The sequence below is a fragment of the Scylla paramamosain genome, unplaced genomic scaffold, assembly GCF_035594125.1.
Source record: "Scylla paramamosain isolate STU-SP2022 unplaced genomic scaffold, ASM3559412v1 Contig2, whole genome shotgun sequence".
Taxonomy (NCBI): Eukaryota; Metazoa; Arthropoda; class Malacostraca; order Decapoda; family Portunidae; genus Scylla; species Scylla paramamosain.
Genome location: NW_026973667.1, coordinates 377,937 through 395,000, shown reverse-complemented (window position 1 = coordinate 395,000; position 17,064 = coordinate 377,937). Strand labels below are relative to the sequence as shown.

The window sequence follows — 17,064 nt, the reverse complement described above, 5'->3', positions numbered from 1 at the left end:
TGGGGTACTTGTGGGTTCTCCGACGCATGACCACCCTCCCTGCCCCCTCTCCTCCCCCTCCTTCTCCTCCTTCTCCTCCTCCTCCTCCTTCTCTGTCTCTCTCCTGTTCATACTGCAAGGGAAAATTATTGTTTTTGTTTTTGTTGTTGTTGTTGTTACTACTGCTACTACTATTGTGAAGTGTGTGATAGTAGTAGTAGTAGTAGTAGTAGTAGTAGTAGTAGTAGTAGTAGTATTGAAGTTGTTAAGATGCTTTTAATAGAAGTAATAGGAGTAGTAGAAGTAGTAAAAGTAGTAGTAGTAGTAGTAGTAGTAGTAGTAGTAGTAGTAGTAGTTAATATATTGCTTAACCTAATCTTACTATTATTATTATCATCATATTAATCAACTTATTATTATTATTATTACTATTATTATTATTATTAGTGTGTGTGTACGTGTGTGCGTGTGTGCGTGTGTGTGTGTGTGTGTGTGTGTGTGTGCGTGCGAGACTACAGCAAAAGGAGGAGCTGGAGCAAAAATGAATAAAAAGCCACGGTAAGAGAGAAATTAATAAAAAGAATAAGAAAATTAATAATAATAACAATAATAACAATAATAATAATAATAATAATAATAATAATAATAATAAATGAATGAAGAAGATGAAGAAGAGGAGGAGGAGGAGGAGGAGGAGGAGGAGGAGGAGGAGGAGGAGGAGGAGGAGGAGGAGGAGGAGGAGGAGGAGGAGGAGGAGAAAAAATGTAGTAGTAGTAGTAGTAGTAGTAGTAGTAGTAGTAGTAGTAGTAGTAGTAGTAGTAGTAGTAGTAGTAGTCACACAGCAAACAAACAAACAAACAAACAAACAAACAAACAAACAAATGAACGAACGAACGAACAAACACACCGAAAAATGAGAGAGAGAGAGAGAGAGAGAGAGAGAGAGAGAGAGAGAGAGAGAGAGAGAGAGAGAGAGAGAGAGAGAGAGAGAGAAATTTTGTACTTGTTAATTTGAGATATACACACACACACACACACACACACACACACACACACACACACACACACACACACACACACACACACACAATAAACGACAGAAGGAACACAACGAGGAAAGATAAACGCCACGAATAATAAATTAACGAAGGAAAAATAGATAAAAAAAAATAACGAATAAAACACAAAAGAACACAAACGAAAAATGAAAAATAAAATAAATAAATAAAAACAAATTAATCAAAAAAACACACAAATAAACAAATCATAAACACACACACACACACACACACACACACACACACACACACACACACACACATAGACCTACACACCTGAAAATTTAGTTGTTTAAGTTCAATATGCTCATGATTAGGTGTGGAGGGTTGGCTGTGAGTGGGAGGGGTGGCAGGGGTGGACCGCACACCCCCCGGGGCACCTGACCTCCTCCGCAGCACCCCCAGGAGCCCCCACCCCTGCAGCCACTCACCAACCACCCCCCCAGGGCACCAAGCCAGCCTCCAGTGCCCTCATTGTTTGCTTCAGTACCCCCTGTGGTCTGAAAAGAAAACGGGGATTAGTGATAGTGCTAGTAGTAGTAGTAGTAGTAGGAGAAGGAGGATTAGGAGGAGGAGAAGAAGGAAGAGGAGACGAAGAAATAGTAGTAGTAATTGTAGTAGTAGTAGTAGTAGTAGTAGTAGTAGTAGTAGTAGTAGTAGTAGTAATAGTATTCCATCCCACTGTAGGCGCCATTACCTGATTAAACACCCGCTTCCTGGAGGGCGTGGGTGTGTCTGGTGTTGACATTGTAACACCACCACCACCACCACCGCCGCCGCCGCCGCCGCTAGGGTTTCGTAGTTAATATCCACGCCATCTGAAATAGTAGTAGTAGTAGTAGTAGTAGTAGTAGTAGTAGTAGTAGCAGTGGTGGTGGTTGTGGTGGTAGAAGAGTCCCACCTAACAATGTACACGCACTCATATTTCTCTCTCTATCTCTTAATTGCGTGCATGTGCGTGGGTGTGGGTGGGTGTGCGTGTGCGTGTGTGCGTGCGCTCTCACCTGGCACATCCTCACAATAGCGGGAGGAAGAGGAGCAGAGGAATTAACAAAAAACACGAGGCTTCCCAAACATTTTTCACGCTAGTATTTACATTCACTATTGGCGAAAGGGAAAGTATAGATGCCCGGGCCTCTCCCTCTCCCTCTCTCCTGGATCCTCTTTCAACGTCTATATTTGTGGGTTTTCTTATTATTTCGTGTTTTTATTGACTGTATTTTGGGTTTTACTGCATTATTTTGTATTTTTCAATGGGTTATTTAAGTGTATTTGACAAAATGTTTGTTTGAACCTTTTCCTTGTCTTACTATTAGCATTTCTAACATTAACAGTTATTTTTCTCGTATTTCTGTATTATTCTAGCATTGGCTGATTTTTTAAAGCGTTTTGGGTCCCTTTATGAAAATTATATATTACTTTTTTTTTATTTATTAGTTAGTATCGGTTTAAAAGGTTCCGATGCTCTTTTGTTTAAGGCGAAGCTGAACTTATAATCTTAATTCAAAATGTCAAAAAGCAGACGAAATTCCTTATAATTCACTTTCTTCCCATACGAAATACATGAACAAGTCAATAAATTAACTTTCTTCACTAAAACATCAATGAAGGTTAGATAGATATAACAGAAAAGTGATATTTACAAAAGCAGACTGGGATGTTGTGAGCCGGACACCGCAGACGCCCAAGTACCGCAAAATCCCTCCTAAATATTATTAAACCACAATAAAACACGTGATTTAAACGCTCTTAGCTAACTGCATCCCTTTAAACATCCCCAGGAAAAAACAAACAAGCCATTAAACCCTATGAAATAAGAACCAGAACCCCAAACAAACCCACATTTCCCCCAGCGCCGATCGTAAACACCAGGAGTATTTATACGCAACAAAACAAGAATTACAACATAACCAAGCAACGAAACTTAACGAGACTTGAGGAACTTAATAACACAACATCATGCTCTGTGTGGGCGTAGCGGCGAGGCGCGGGCGGGCGTGGCAGGGCGTGGGCGGGAGGAGATGGTGTGCATCCCTGGTTGAGCAAGGGAGAGAGAAGCTCAGGGCGTTGGGGGAAGGAGAGGTGACCCTAGAGAAGGATGCCACCTCTGGGGTCGCTACCATTACCCTGAGAAATGCCAAGAGGAGGAATGCTTTGTCAGGTGAGAGAGAGAGAGAGAGAGAGAGAGAGAGAGAGAGAGAGAGAGAGAGAGAGAGAGAGAGAGAGAGAGAGAGAGAGAGTTTTATTTATTTATTTTTGCAGTTTCTCTCATATCAATATAACTTAAGTATCCACCCACCTACTCACCCACCCACCCACTCATCCACCCTCCCCACCCTTCCACCCATAGGCAGAATGATGGTACAGCTAGCAGACACCATCCACACGGTCTCCAACTGGACAGAAGGCAAGGCAGTGATTTTAAAAGCTGAAGGCGATTATTTTTGCTCCGGAGGTGACCTGACCACCGTCCGCGCCATCAGCAACCCTAGAGATGGCCTGCTCATGTCCTCCCTCATGCACGACACCCTGACTCGCTTGTACACCCTGCCAGCACCCTCCGTTTGCCTCGTACATGGCCCTGCATTAGGGGGAGGCGCAGAGGTGACGACCGCGACAGATTTCCGAATATTTAGCGAAACTGGGAATATTTCTTTCGTCCAGGGGAGAATGGGGGTCGTGACTGGGTGGGGGGAGGGACTAGACTCGCTCGACTTGTCCGGTACCCAACTGCCCTTGAATTGCTCCTAACTGGCCGGAAAATTGGCGCAGAAGAAGCTGTGTCGATCGGATTTGCGGAATTTATCGTCCGTTCGGATACGAGACTTGCCGAAACGGAGGAGTGGATGCGGGTGAGGGTGGTTGATGTGGCTGAGGTCGTGCGGGGGTTCAAGCGGATTGTCATGGGTGCAAGACATCTGCCGCTGGAGGAAAGTTTAGCGGAGGAAAGGAAAATTTTCTCTCCACTGTGGGGGGGCCTGCTAACCTCAGAGCCCTCAGTAAAAATATTAAACATAAATAAAGATTGATAATTGAGAGAATAACAGATAGATGGTGGTGATTGAAGGGGGAGGTGGTGATAATGATAATTAATGGAAGGAGGAAGGCGTAAAAATGTGATAATTGAAGGAGGTACTGAGAAATGTTACGATAAATGAAGGGGATATAGAAAATGATGATAGTTGATGGGAGTAAGAGAAAAATGGTGATAATTAAAGGGAATAGAGAAAAAATATGATAAAAGGGGAATAAGGGAAAAAATTATAAACTTAAATAGTAAAAAAATGATAATTGGAGGAAACAGCAAATAAACACAATAATTAAAAGAATATTCAGGATAAACAGACACTGATAAATGAAGAGAACAGAAGAAAAACGTGATAATTAAAGGGAATAGAAGAAAAACAATGATAATGAGCGTACAGCAGGGAGACTTGATAAATGGAGGAATAAGACACAAATATTGATAATAAATAGAGTGGAAGAGATAAACTGTGATAAAATTCAGTGTATAGCAAAAAATTCGTGATAAATTTGAGTGTGAATGAAGAAAATTAAGATAAAATGAAAAATAGAGAAATAATGATGATAAATGAGATGAATAGCAAAAACCATGATAAACGTAAATAGAAAATTATAAAAATAGAGAAATAATGATGATAAATGAGGTGTATAGGAGAAATCATGATAAATTTGAGTGTGAATGAAGAAAATGATGATAAGGTGAAAAATAGAGAGAAATAATGATGATAAATGAGGTGGATAGGAGAAATCATGATAAATTTGTGTAAATAGAGAAAATGACAAGTAGTTTGGATTATTTAAGTTATTTTTTTAGTATTTTATTGTAATTATTGTATAGATTGTGTGAATGTGCAAATATTAATTACATTTTGCATAAGTAATAATTATAATTGTGAAAGAAATTACATATAGCATTATTTTACCTTCTGTTGTCCTCCTCTTCTTCTTCTTTTTCCCTCTGCTTCTTCTTCTTCTTCTTCTTCCGTAAATAATGAGAGAAAAATGCATGAATTGTGTTTCTTCATTATTTATTGGTTTATCTATTATTTCTTTTTCTTATTTCTTCTCTTCCTTGTCTTCTTCCTCTTCTTCTTTTTCCCGAATTGAATAAAAAAATAAATTAAGTAAACGAATTATTATTTTTTTTCATCTTTTCATTTTTTTCCTTCTTCTTCTTCTTCTTCTTCTTCTTCTTCACTATCACCACCTTCTTCTTCTTCTACTTCACCACCACCACCACCACCACCATCAAGACAGTTTTTCAAAGAGCAATTCAATTTGTTGTGGGAAACTTTTGTGTTTTGAACTGCCAACCTGCGAGAGAGAGAGAGAGAGAGAGAGAGAGAGAGAGAGAGAGAGAGAGAGAGAGAGAGAGAGAGAGAGAGAGAGAGAGAGAGAGAGAGAGAGAGAGAGAGAGAATTAATATTTCTTTATTCTTATTTCTATTCATTAACACACACAGACACACAGACACACACTCTCTCTCTCTCTCTCTCTTTTTACTACTACTACTACTACTACTACTACTATTTAACTATAAGATGCCAGTTTGTTTTCATATGGTAGTAGTAGTAGTAGTAGTAGTAGTAGTAGTAGTAGTAGTAATAATAATAATGATAAAACAACAACAACAACAATAATAATGAAAAATCCTAACCTAACCTAACCTAACTTAACCTAACCTAACTTAACCTACCTTAACCTACCTTAATAGGGGGGAGGAGGGGGAGGGATGCACAAGCCACCCCTGAGGTCTGCAGCGCACCAACCAAACCCACACCACATGAGGATATGCCGCAGCCAGCACCTCCAGGACCCCCACAGCCTCCTGGTACACCTCTGGGGGCTGAGTCAGGTCGAGGTAGGGACCCACAGCCCCCACAAGCCCCATGACCTCTCGTACTGTAAGTCTGAGTTTCGGAATCAAAATTTTCAGCGTTGACAAAACATCTCGTTGAGTTTTTGCGACTTGAGTGATGCACTGCGGGAATTTCGACGAGTTCTGCTGCATTTTCAGGAACCTCAGGGCTATGGGGAGGGCCTCGGACACCACACGTCTGACCAGGAAGTCCCCGCTGAGCCCCACAGCCTCGGAAACGAACATAAACGTCCTCGATGCAATTACGAGATCAGGGTTTGATAGACAGAGTAGGCTAGGCTTCCAGAGTTTATGTAGGCAGGGAAGCAGCAGGTCCTTGTGGTTCTTAAGGGCCTGACTGCCTCTCAGGGCCACCTCCAGGGCAAGCAGGCATCCCTCGCGGCCCTGGAGGTGCAGGAGGTGCGACACTCGGGTCAATATTTCTGTTATAAGTTCAATATTTCGCGGTGGTGGTGGTGGTGGTGGTGTTGGGGATTGTGTGTGTGTTTGTGTGTTCTGCACTTCCTCTTCCTCTTCTTTTGGGTGTTCTTTGTTCCAGTTCTTCCTTATGTCTTCTTCTTCTTTCAATGTTTTCTTGTCTTCCTCCTCCTCCTCTTCCTCATCTCCTCTCTTGTCCTCTTCCTCCTCTTCTTCTCCTTCTATTCCTCTTTTTACACACTGTTTCTCTTTGTGGTAATTCATTAAAAACTTTGCTATCTCTCCAAATTTATCCTCCTCTTCTTCCTCCTCCTTCTTCTCCTCTTCCTTCTTCTCTTCCTCCTCTTCTTTGTCTTCCATATTTTCTTTTCTTTCCTCCTCTTTCTTACAAACTCTTCCTCTTCCTCTGTCTTCCTTCTTGCTATCCTCCTCCTCCTCCTCCTCTTCTTCTTCTATTTCAATCACTTCCCTTCCTTTACTAACTTCACCATCATCATCAGCAGCAGTAGTAGTAGTAGTAGTAGTAGTAGTAGTAGTAGTAGTAGTAGTAGTAGTAGTAGTAGTAGTAGTACAGTCTTTCCTCTCTTGCAAGGCCACAGCTGACACATAAGCTAGAAAAATCCTTAAGATAGGCCTATTTGAGCCTATATGGTGCAGGTCAAGGGTTGCCAGGGCCTCCTCCAGCAGCTCCTCAGTGTAGGCCGCCAGCTGTGACCCTGCATAGCGAAGGGCGACCTGCAGGACAAGTGGCGAAAGGGGAAACTCTTGTAATCTTCTGAGCCTCATCGACAGAGGGTACCAAAACAGCGGAGCAGATGTTTGGATAAACTCGCCGATATCCGCACATCCGCTGGCCGTAGCTATCCGCCCGAGGGTCCCCAGCGCAGCTAAGGAAACCGCCTCGTTACCCACGCCTGCAAACTCCATGACGGGGCAGAGGATCGTGCCGAAAAACTGTTTAAAGTTTGACGACAACAGCAAGGAGCACTCCCCAATTAACTCTAGTGCTGTGGTTACCCTCAAAACTCTGTCTCTGGCGGCCTCCACAGTGCCACAAGGGCTTGAGATGGGTGCCAGGAGGGTGGAGGGGGTGCTGGCCTGTGCCTCCTCCGCTGTGGGGGGAGGGGGTGCCAAGAAGGTCAGGAGAGAGCAGTTCCTCAAGGATATATTTTGCCACCTGTTCTGCTTCAATGATGTTCTTGTCTGTTGATGTAAAGAGAGAGAGAGAGAGGTTAGGTGAGGAGGAGGAGGAGGAGGAGGAGGAGGAGGAGGAGGAGGAGGAGGAGGAGGAGGAGGAGGAGGAGGAGGAGGAGGAGGAGGAGAGCTTTGAGAGTATTTGAGAGGGTTTGGCAGTGTTTGGGAGTGTGTGGCAGTGTTTGGAAGGCTGTAGCAGTGTTTGGGAGGCTGTGGCAGTGTTTGGAAGGCTGTAGCAGTGTTTGGGAGGCTGTGGCAGTGTTTGGGAGGCTGTGGCAGTGTTTGGGAGGGTGTGGCAGTGTTTGGGAGGCTGTGGCAGTGTTTGGGAGTCTGTGGCAGTGTTTGGGAGTCTGTGGCAGTGTTTGGGAGTCTGTGGCAGTGTTTGCAGAGGTATAGGAACATAAAAACAAGAGAATTTAGCAAGAGACAAAAAAAAAAACACACACAAATCAAATAAAAACATACACACACACACACTGGCACACCCACACACACCCCGGCACACCCACACACACCCCGGCACACCCACCTGGCCTCTGCCCCACCCCTGCCAGCAGTAGGCGCAGCAGGATCAGCACCGAGGAGACGAGAGGGGAGCTGGAATGAAGGTGTAGGAGATCAAAGGAGAGGTGAGCCAGTCTGGTTAAGTCCCCCCGCAGCCAAGTTTCCAGCATATCTCCTGCAGGATTCCAGCTATCCTAGGGTCGCGGAAGTGCTTGTAGGGCCTCTGCAGGGTCTGGCAGGGGTTCAGGGCCTCGAAGGGGTCTGTTGGCATGGGGGGGAGGGTTAGGCTAGGAAAGAAAATAAGAAAATGAGAGTCTTTTGAGGTCAGATAAGAAAACGGTGACAACTACTACTACTACTACTACTACTACTACTACTACTACTACTACTACTATCCTAACCTAACCTAAGGATATCTGTCGCTGCTGCAGGAGTCTTGTGTCCGAGGAATCGAGAGAGAGAGCGAGAGAGAGAGCGTACAGGAGGCGGGGGGATTGAGGGGAGGAGAGAAGGCCAGCCACCCCCTCTCCCTTCACCCCCCTCGCCCCCCACCCCCACCAGGACCTCCAGGCATCCGTCCAGCTGTGTGAGGGTGGCAAGTGTCCGAGCATCGTCTGTGGGAGAGAGAGAGAGTGAGAGAGAGGGAGTGAGGGAGGGAGGAGGAGAGAGACATAGGGAAGAGGAAGAAGAGGAGGAGGAAGAGAGAGAGAGAGAGAGAGAGAGAGAGAGAGAGAGAGAGAGAGAGAGAGAGAGAGAGAGAGAGAGAGAGAGAGAGAGAGAGAGAGAGAGAGAGAGAGAGAGAGACAGAAGGAAAACAGAGAAAAAATAAAGAAATAAAGAAAATATTGAATTATCTTAAAATTCCATCAACTCTCTCTCTCTCTCTCACTCTCTCTCTCTCTCTCTCACCTTCCTGTCTCAGCAAAGAGGGAAGACGCGAGATTATACACAAAATTTTCTTCATCACCATCTTCTCTACTCCTCCTCCTCCTCCTCCTCCTCCTCCGAGAGCCCGCGCCAGGCCGTCGTCCACCACCACCGCCACCTCCTGCATCTCCTCTCGGCGCAGAGTCAACAGAACATCAAATGCCACACTGACACACTCCGGCAGGGACCTGTGGGGGGGGGGGAGGGAGGGGTGGTTAGGGGGTTAGGGGGGTAGAGGATCAGGTCAGGGTACTGCGTCAAGTGAAAATACGCTGAAAATCCAAAAAAATGTTACAATAACCAAGAAAAAACACATAAACGCACACACACACACGCACGTACACACACACGCGCGCGCACACACCTGGCACAGCAGTCAACGAGCGTCACAGCCCACAGTGCCATAGCTCGCCGAACATTCCAATGAGAGTGCGTTGCCAAGGGTGCCAGAGTCTCCGCCAGCAGTGCCAGCCGCCTCCCAGTCTCCTCCACCCAACGCTGTGTCACCCGCACATCTGGCAGCGATGGGCCCTGGGGTGGGGGTGAAGAGGAGGAGGAGGAGGAGGAGGAGGAAGGTAAGGTGAGGTGAGGTGACATGAGGTTAGGTGAGGTTAGTTTAGGTTAGGTTAGATTAGGAGGAAGAGGAAGAGGAAGAGGAGGAGGAGGAGGAGGAGGAGGAGGAGGAGGAGGAGGAGGAGGAGGAGGAAGGTGAGGTGAGGTGAGGTGACGTGAGGTTAGGTGAGGTGAGGTTAGGTTAGATTAGGAGGAAGAGGAAGAAGAAGAGGAAGAGGAAGAGGAGGAGGAGGAGGAGAGAGGAGAGAGAAAAATAAGAAAAAATTAATCACAACAACAACAACAACAACAACAAAAACAACAACAACAACAACAACAACAACACCTACATACACACACACACGCACACACACACACACCTCTTCATCCCTCTCCTCCTCCTCCTCCCCCTTCTCCTCCTCCTCCTCCTCCTCCTCCAGGGCGTGGTACTGCCCGCCCCCCCTGGCCAGGTGTGCCCTGAGGCTGACGAGGGTCTTGCCTTCCCCCAGGTGAGGTAGTCTTTGCTCTATGAACGTGTCTCCCATCACCAGGCTCACAAAGTAACCCCAGGGTGTCTATGGCGGCCTGTGGGGGAGAGAGAGAGAGAGAGATAATAATGAAAATAACAATAATAATAATAATGATAATAATGATAGAGACAGGGAGAGAGACAGGGAGAGAGAGAGGGAGAGGGGAGAGAGAATTTACAGTGATATCTACTGCTTGTGTGTGAGAGAGAGAGAGAGAGAGAGAGAGAGAGAGAGAGAGAGAGAGAGAGAGAGAGAGAGAGAGAGAGAGAGAGAGAGAGAGAGAGAGAGAGAGAGAGAGAGAGAGAGAGAGAGAGAGAGAGAGATGGTTTAAGCACAAAAAAGACTAAATATTGCAGAAAAACACACAAAAACACAATTAATTTAAACATTACACGAAAAAACACACTTATAAATTTAAATATTGCCCAACAAACACTTCAAAACACACTTACAAATACAAATAATAAAAAAAACACACAAAATACACACTTTACAACAACCTAGACTCACAAACACACTCAAGATACAATTAAAACACAAAAAAAAACAAAAAAAACAATCAAAATACAATTTAAACACAAAAAAAAACAAAAACGTCGATCTTTTCTCCATTCAAACCCTCCCCTAGCCGCTCCAAACACCCCCAGACGCACCGCCACCACCCTGTTGCCCTGCACGTCGCCAGCGGTCGCCACTCTTGTCACACACTGCACAATGCCAGGCAGGAAATTGAGAAATGTTGACCGAAGAGTATTTTTTTCCACCTCACTCAGCGAAGGCCAATGTTTCCGCCAGCCCAGGTCTTGCACGGTCTGGAAAGCCTGCAGCCTGTTGGAGGAAGGTGCAGACAGGGTGTAGAGAGGTGTATTTAGGGTGTAGATAGGGTGTATGTCTGTACGGCTCACTAATATATTCATATACACAAATACATTAATAGAAACATTTTAAAAACATTTATGTATTTTTTTATTTATTTACTTTTTTTTTTTTTTGCCTTCTCAGAGACTGCCACAGCCTCCCAAACACTGCCACAGCCTCCCAAACACTGCCACACCCTCCCAAACACTGCCACAGCCTCCCAAACACTGCCACAGCCTCCCAAACACTGCCACAGCCTCCCAAACACTGCCACACCCTCCCAAACACTGCCACAGCCTCCCAAACACTGCCACACCCTCCCAAACACTGCCACAGCCTCCCAAACACTGCCACACCCTCCTGAACACTGCTACACCCTCCCAAACACTGCCACAGCCTCCCAAACACTGCCACACCCTCCCAAACACTGCCACAGCCTCCCAAACACTGCCACAGCCTCCCAAACACTGCCACACCCTCCCAAACACTGCCACAGTCTCCCAAACACTGCCACAGCCTCCCAAACACCCCAAAACACCCAAACGAACCTTAATCTTTTGCTACGTTCCTTCTTGACCATCGACAAACAGACGTACACAGCGTTGCCAAGACGTCCGCGGAAGTTGTACCCCCAGGCCTGCACCCGCACACTGGGGGAGGCAGCGCGGGTGAGGGCTGACAGCGCACCGCAAATGTGTCCTTTTAAATCCTCCTCCCCATCTCTCACTGCAAGATTAGGTTAGGTTAGGTTAGGTTAGGTTAAGTTCGGTTAGCTTAGGTTAAGTTAGGTTAGGTTAGGTTCTGTTAGATTAGGTTAGGTTAAGTTAGGTTAGGTTAAATTAGGTTAGGTTAAGTTAAGTTTGGTTAGGTTAAGTTAAGTTAGGTTCGGTTAGCTTAGGTTAAGTTAGGTTAGGTTAGGTTAGGTTCTGTTAGATTAGGTTAGGTTAAGTTAGGTTAGGTTAAGTTAGGTTAGGTTAGCTTAGGTTAAGTTAGGTTAGGTTAAGTTAAGTTTGGTTAGGTTAAGTTAAGTTAGGTTAAGTTAAGTTAGGTTAGGTTAGGTTAGGGTTGATTAAACACAGCAAAATAAATAAAGAAAGATGAAGAGAGGAAAGAAAGAGAAAATGAAATGAACAAATAAATTAATTAGGTGTTTTATTTGCTTTTAATTAATGATTATAATGTTTTAAGAATATTTGAGTGAATTTAAAACAAGAAAACTGAAAATTAAAGAAAAAAAATCTGCATCTCTCTCTCTCTCTCTCTGTATGGAAACAAAAAATTTATAAACACAACAACAACAACTACTACTACTACTACTATTACTACTACTACTTTTACAACAACAACAACAACTACTACTACTACTACTACAACTAACCTAACCTAACCTAACCTACTTACTACTACTACTACTACTACTACTACTACTACTACTACTACTACTATTTTAATCATTATTTTTATTATTATTACTATTATCATTATTGTTTTACTACTACTACTACTACTACTACTACTACTACTACTACTACTCACCGTGGGGTAGGCTGGGGTGTGGGGTGAGGCAGGTGCACAGGGCGGTAAGCAGATCAACAAACATCTCCCACTCTTCTACGATGGAACACTGCAGCACCAGCGACACACACAACACCACCTCCTCCGCCACCTCCGATGACCTGTAGTGGGGTCAAGTGAGGTTAGGTTAGGCTAGGGTTGGTTTGGGGTTAAGTTGAGTTGACCCTAATCTAACCTAACCTAACCTAAGCAAAAACATTATTTAACGTAATTCTTAATAATAATAATAACACAATATACTACTACTACTACTACCACAATTACACACACACACACACACACACACTCGTAAATAGTACCACCACCATCACCACCATCACTACTACTACTACTACTACTACTACTTACAAGGTGTGGAAGGGTTTGGTGAGCAGACTAAATAAGATTAAACACTTAATTTCATTTACAACACCCTCTCTTCCTCCTTTTCCTCCTTCGTTGCTCTCTTCCTCCTCCTCCTCCTCCTCTTCCACACTTCTCCCAGCCCTATCCTCCTCCACCTCCTCCTCCAGGGCCTTCCTCAGCCTCCGCACACTCCTCAGGTTCCCCTCCACGTAGTAATCCCCGGCTATCTTCAATAATTTATCTTTTTTTCTCTTTAGCCATTCTTCTCCTTCCTCTCCGTCCTGATTTTCCGCCATTTTTCGTTGATTTTTTTTGTGTTTTTCTTCGTTTTCTTGTGTTTTTCGTGTTAATCGGTGTTTTTCCCTCGTTCGTTTCGTTATTGTGGTGTTTTTTTGTGTTTTCCTTCCCGCCACTGTTACGACGTGAGGATTGTAAACAGTGTCTGGGTCTAGGTCTCGGTCTGGGTCCAGCTCGTGTGCTTGTTTGTTTTTTCTGGTTCCTAACGGGCCTTCAGGAGTGAGTTGTTAATCTGTTACTAGAACCGTAAAAACACCCTTGAAAACCCGTGTCACTTCAACTAGAGCCTTTGGAACGCAGAAATATTGTTAATCTGTCACAAGAACCGTAAAAACACCCTTGAAAACCCGTGGCACTACAACTAGAGCCTTTTGAATCTAGAAATGTAGTTAATCTGTCACTAGAACTTTCCTCTTCTGCTCCACTCAACCTTACATCATTCAACACATCATTTCATTTTACTCTTCCTCTACTTTTTACCAAATTCTGCCAGCACGCCCTGTCTATTGTTTCCTGCTGCCAGCACGCCCTGTCTGTTGTTTCCTGCTGGCAGCACGCCCTGTCTGCTGGCGCCTCTCTCAATCACAAAAAGTTTCCTCCAATTACTACCTTCACCTCCAGTCCACTCTGCTCTCTCTCTCTCTCTCTCTCTCTCTCTCAAAAGAAAACACATTTTTAAATACCGAAAAAATTTATTAAAATAGAAATACAAGAGACGCTGATAATATAACGAGATATTTTTCATTTATTTTATTCATTTCGAGAAGTACAAAACACTCTTAGATAAACGTTCAGCTGCCGAGAAAGTACCGAAATAAAAATAAAATCACAAGTTTTTTTTTCTTTCATTTTCTTCATTATTAAATCGTGCTGTAAAGGTTTATAGTAAAAAATGTGTTGTATTTTCGTGTTTTCACTTCATCATCTATTATGTTTATTTATTTATTTATTATTATTATTACTGTTTCAATTTAAACCCGCTTAGGGAAGGTAGGGGCATCACAGAAAAGGGGAAGGAGGGGCACACACACTCTCTCTCTCTCTCTCTCTCTCTCTCTTTCTCTTTTCATCTCTTTCTCTTTCTATTCTCATCTCTTTCTCTTTCTATTCTCATCTCTTTCTCTTTCTATTCTCATCTCTCTCTCTCTCTCTCTCTCTCTCTCTCTCTTTCCTTTCCCATCTATCTCCCTCACAAACACACAAACCTGCCCCTCACACACACACACACACACACACACACACACACACACACACACACACACACACACACACACACACACACACACCTTATAAGGCTCAGGGACAGGTGCGACAAACTCCTCATGTATGTTGTCGTATTTCTCAAAGTCCGTGAAGAGATTACAGAGAAACGTGTGCTGCTTGTCTAGCTTGTAATTGTTCCTCTGCCTCACTGCCTCCTCTGCTGCTGCGCTGTCCTTGAACGCCAGACACATGTACCTGAAATTGTGCGGCAGGTGAGGGATGGGGTGGTGACGGGGGGGAAAGGGGGTAGAAGGGGCGAGGAGGGGGAACAGGAAGTGTTTTGAGTGTAGATTTTGTTAAGATTGGTTGTAGTAGTAGTAGTAGTAGTAGTAGTAGTAGTAGTAGTAGTTAGACACACCAAAATACCTACAAAACTCGTCTTTTGAGTTCCTAGGAAGGAGAGAGCGCAAAACTCACCCAAACACATTCAAAACACACTCAAAACATCCAAAACACACCCAAAACACACCAAAATACTCACAAAACTCACCCAAACACACTCAAAACAACCAAAACACACTCAACACACCAAAATCTCCACAAAACTCACCCAAACACACTCAAAACATACCAAAAACACACCCAAATACACACAAAACTCATCCAAACACACCCAAAACACACTTAAAACATCCAAAACACCCACATCACCACAGAATATACAACTAACACACCCAAACGCACCCAGAACACTCCACACACTCTCAAATACACCCAAAAGACGCCACACACACCCAAAAACTTACCCAAAACACTTAAAACACCCAAAATAAACTCAAGACACACTCACACTCACTCAATACACCCTCAAACACACCAAAACACTCCACAATACACTCAAAACACTCCACAACACTCAAAACACACAAAATACACCTAGAAATAACCTAAACCACACTTGAACACCAAAAATTCACCCAAAACACTGATAACAGCTAATATACACCCAAAACACTCTTCAACACGCCTAACACACACTCAAAACACCCCACAACACTCCCAAATACACCTAAAACACACTTAAAGAACCCAAAACACACCAAATAATAGAGAATGGCAGCGCATCAAGGGTAACTAAGCTAAAGATTGTCTTCTTGCCATTTACATGTTTTGTCTCCTCCTCCTCCTCCTCCATTTCTCCTTATTTCTTCCTCCTCCTCCTCCATTTCTCTTATTTTCCTCCTTCTACTACTACTATCTACGTACCTGAGTTTATAAACAGCTGGAAATACTTGGAAAACACTGGAAATTACGGTAAATATTGACCAAGAGACACTGGAGCCGGAGAAGTCCCAGTCTGCTGATGACGTCACAGGCGAGAGCCCCTGGCCGCCGCTGGCTTACGTACGTAACGTATTTCATTTTGAAAATGACATTTACAAAAAATGAAGCTAGGCTGGAATGCATTCTATTTTATGATTTGATAATTACTTTAATTAATATTCACAGTATCAAAACATCTCCAGCCTGAGTAGTTGTAAAGAAATATCAACACAAAGATGGAAAAAGTGTTGGAACTTTTGACACCATTAAAACCATTCAAAAGTCCGCCCATTTCACTTTACACCAGTAAAAAAACACTTCAAAAAATCGAAACTATTTTTTAAAGCAATGCAAAGTTAGTTACAAGCTGAAATAGAGAAATAAGGGATCTACAAAATGACAAAATCACCACTTTTAACGGAATTAAAAACCATTTCAAAATGCACATACTCAACTCAACTGGAACGCAAAACATTTTAAAAATCATAAACGATTTTTTAAAGCAATAAAAGCTTCACTACAGCCTCAAATAAAAAAGCCAAGGACCGGGGTGGGTAAATATAACCGTGAAAACGGCCCCATATTTACGTCAAAAAACTACACAAAATTCAGCCCAGTTACTTAACTGAAGCAACAAAAACACTTCAACAGCAACAAAATATTTTTAGAAACCATAAAAACTTACTATAGAAGCCAAATAAAGTAATTGACGAAAATATAAAAAATATTGGAACCCACAGGCCGGAACATGCCCTCGGGGGCCGACCTCAGTGGAGGAGCCGGCGGCCATGTTGCCTTATTTATTACTTCCTGACACCAAAACCAGGCAATGGCGGATATATCTGACCAGCGCATATGAAAGCTAGACATGTGGCTGTATCTTGTGATATGTTAGGCTTACAATAAGTGAGAGACAAGGCAAATAATGGCTGAAAACACTGACGCCCGGCCTGTACCTCAGCTGACTGCTTGTTTACATGTTGACGATCCTTCAATATTCGCCTAAATTTCCAACTGTTTCCAGACTCAGATGTAAACAAAACCTAAAAATAAATGAATAACCCTAAAAAATACCTAAATAACGAAAAAAGCCTTAATAGACGGCTACAAGACACTACAGGGAGGAGGAGGGGGGAAGCTGTGAAGGCAGTGAGGCTGGCACCGCTGGGCTCACCTTACTACTCATGGCTCTCTGGTGCTGCGTGGCACCGCTGGGCTCACCTTACGTACTCATGGCTCTCTGGTGCTGCGTGGCGGTGCTTGGTACAGGGAGAAGCTGCCGGGAATACGAAAACACTTATTACCAGAGTGTGTAGGGCAAGACTGACCAGGGCCAAAACACTCCAGCCAGCCGCTCACCCTACCAAGCGCCACCTGTGTCTGCTTCTCCACCCTCTCT

General features: G+C 43.8%; 3 protein-coding genes and 1 long non-coding RNA gene across 4 annotated transcripts in view; 1 reads left to right on the top strand and 3 right to left on the bottom strand.

The window, feature by feature from the left end:
- Positions 1-2,195, bottom strand: part of LOC135096123 (ras association domain-containing protein 1 homolog) — a 15,271-nt gene extending 13,076 nt beyond the window's left edge. Inside the window, exons 1-4 of the mRNA XM_063997385.1 lie at positions 2,042-2,195; positions 1,735-1,855; positions 1,314-1,537; positions 1-112 (exon numbers count right to left, since the gene is read on the bottom strand). The exon at positions 1-112 is cut by the window's left edge and continues 897 nt beyond it. The gene's annotated coding sequence lies outside the window, so the exon portion shown is untranslated. The remainder of the gene's footprint in view (positions 113-1,313; positions 1,538-1,734; positions 1,856-2,041) is intronic.
- A 399-nt stretch (positions 2,196-2,594) lies between these two features.
- LOC135096127 (ethylmalonyl-CoA decarboxylase-like) lies at positions 2,595-4,966 on the top strand. The gene is given in 4 exon segments (XM_063997392.1): positions 2,595-3,198; positions 3,388-3,726; positions 3,729-4,013; positions 4,016-4,966. Coding segments are annotated over 4 exon segments (870 nt in total). The 5' UTR covers positions 2,595-2,996; the 3' UTR covers positions 4,060-4,966.
- Positions 4,967-7,279: 2,313 nt separating this feature from the next.
- LOC135096126 (uncharacterized) lies at positions 7,280-13,303 on the bottom strand. Its single transcript, XM_063997391.1, has 10 exons — positions 12,846-13,303; positions 12,459-12,598; positions 11,471-11,648; positions 10,718-10,892; positions 9,915-10,119; positions 9,347-9,513; positions 8,965-9,170; positions 8,462-8,669; positions 8,081-8,316; positions 7,280-7,560 (listed from the first exon to the last, which is right to left on the bottom strand). The coding sequence occupies exons 1-5, from the start codon at positions 13,136-13,138 to the stop codon at positions 9,919-9,921; spliced, it is 987 nt and encodes a 328-aa protein (XP_063853461.1). The 5' UTR covers positions 13,139-13,303; the 3' UTR covers positions 7,280-7,560; positions 8,081-8,316; positions 8,462-8,669; positions 8,965-9,170; positions 9,347-9,513; positions 9,915-9,918.
- A 508-nt stretch (positions 13,304-13,811) lies between these two features.
- LOC135096133 (uncharacterized) lies at positions 13,812-17,053 on the bottom strand. The gene is made up of 2 exons (XR_010264604.1): positions 16,887-17,053; positions 13,812-14,597 (listed from the first exon to the last, which is right to left on the bottom strand). It is a non-coding gene; the product is annotated as an uncharacterized LOC135096133 (long non-coding RNA).
- Between the last annotated feature and the right edge of the window lie 11 nt (positions 17,054-17,064).

What these genes read in the sequence shown, in the direction of transcription:
- LOC135096126 (XM_063997391.1), bottom strand. Translation starts at nt 13,138, where the DNA reads ATGGCGGAAAATCAGGACGGAGAGGAAGGAGAAGAATGGCTAAAGAGA. An exon ending in ACCAAACCCTTCCACACCTT is followed by an intron (nt 12,599 to 12,845) that starts GTAAGTAGTAGT and finishes ACCCCACTACAG; the next exon opens with GTCATCGGAGGTGGCGGAGG. An exon ending in ACACCCCAGCCTACCCCACG is followed by an intron (nt 11,649 to 12,458) that starts GTGAGTAGTAGT and finishes CTAATCTTGCAG; the next exon opens with TGAGAGATGGGGAGGAGGAT.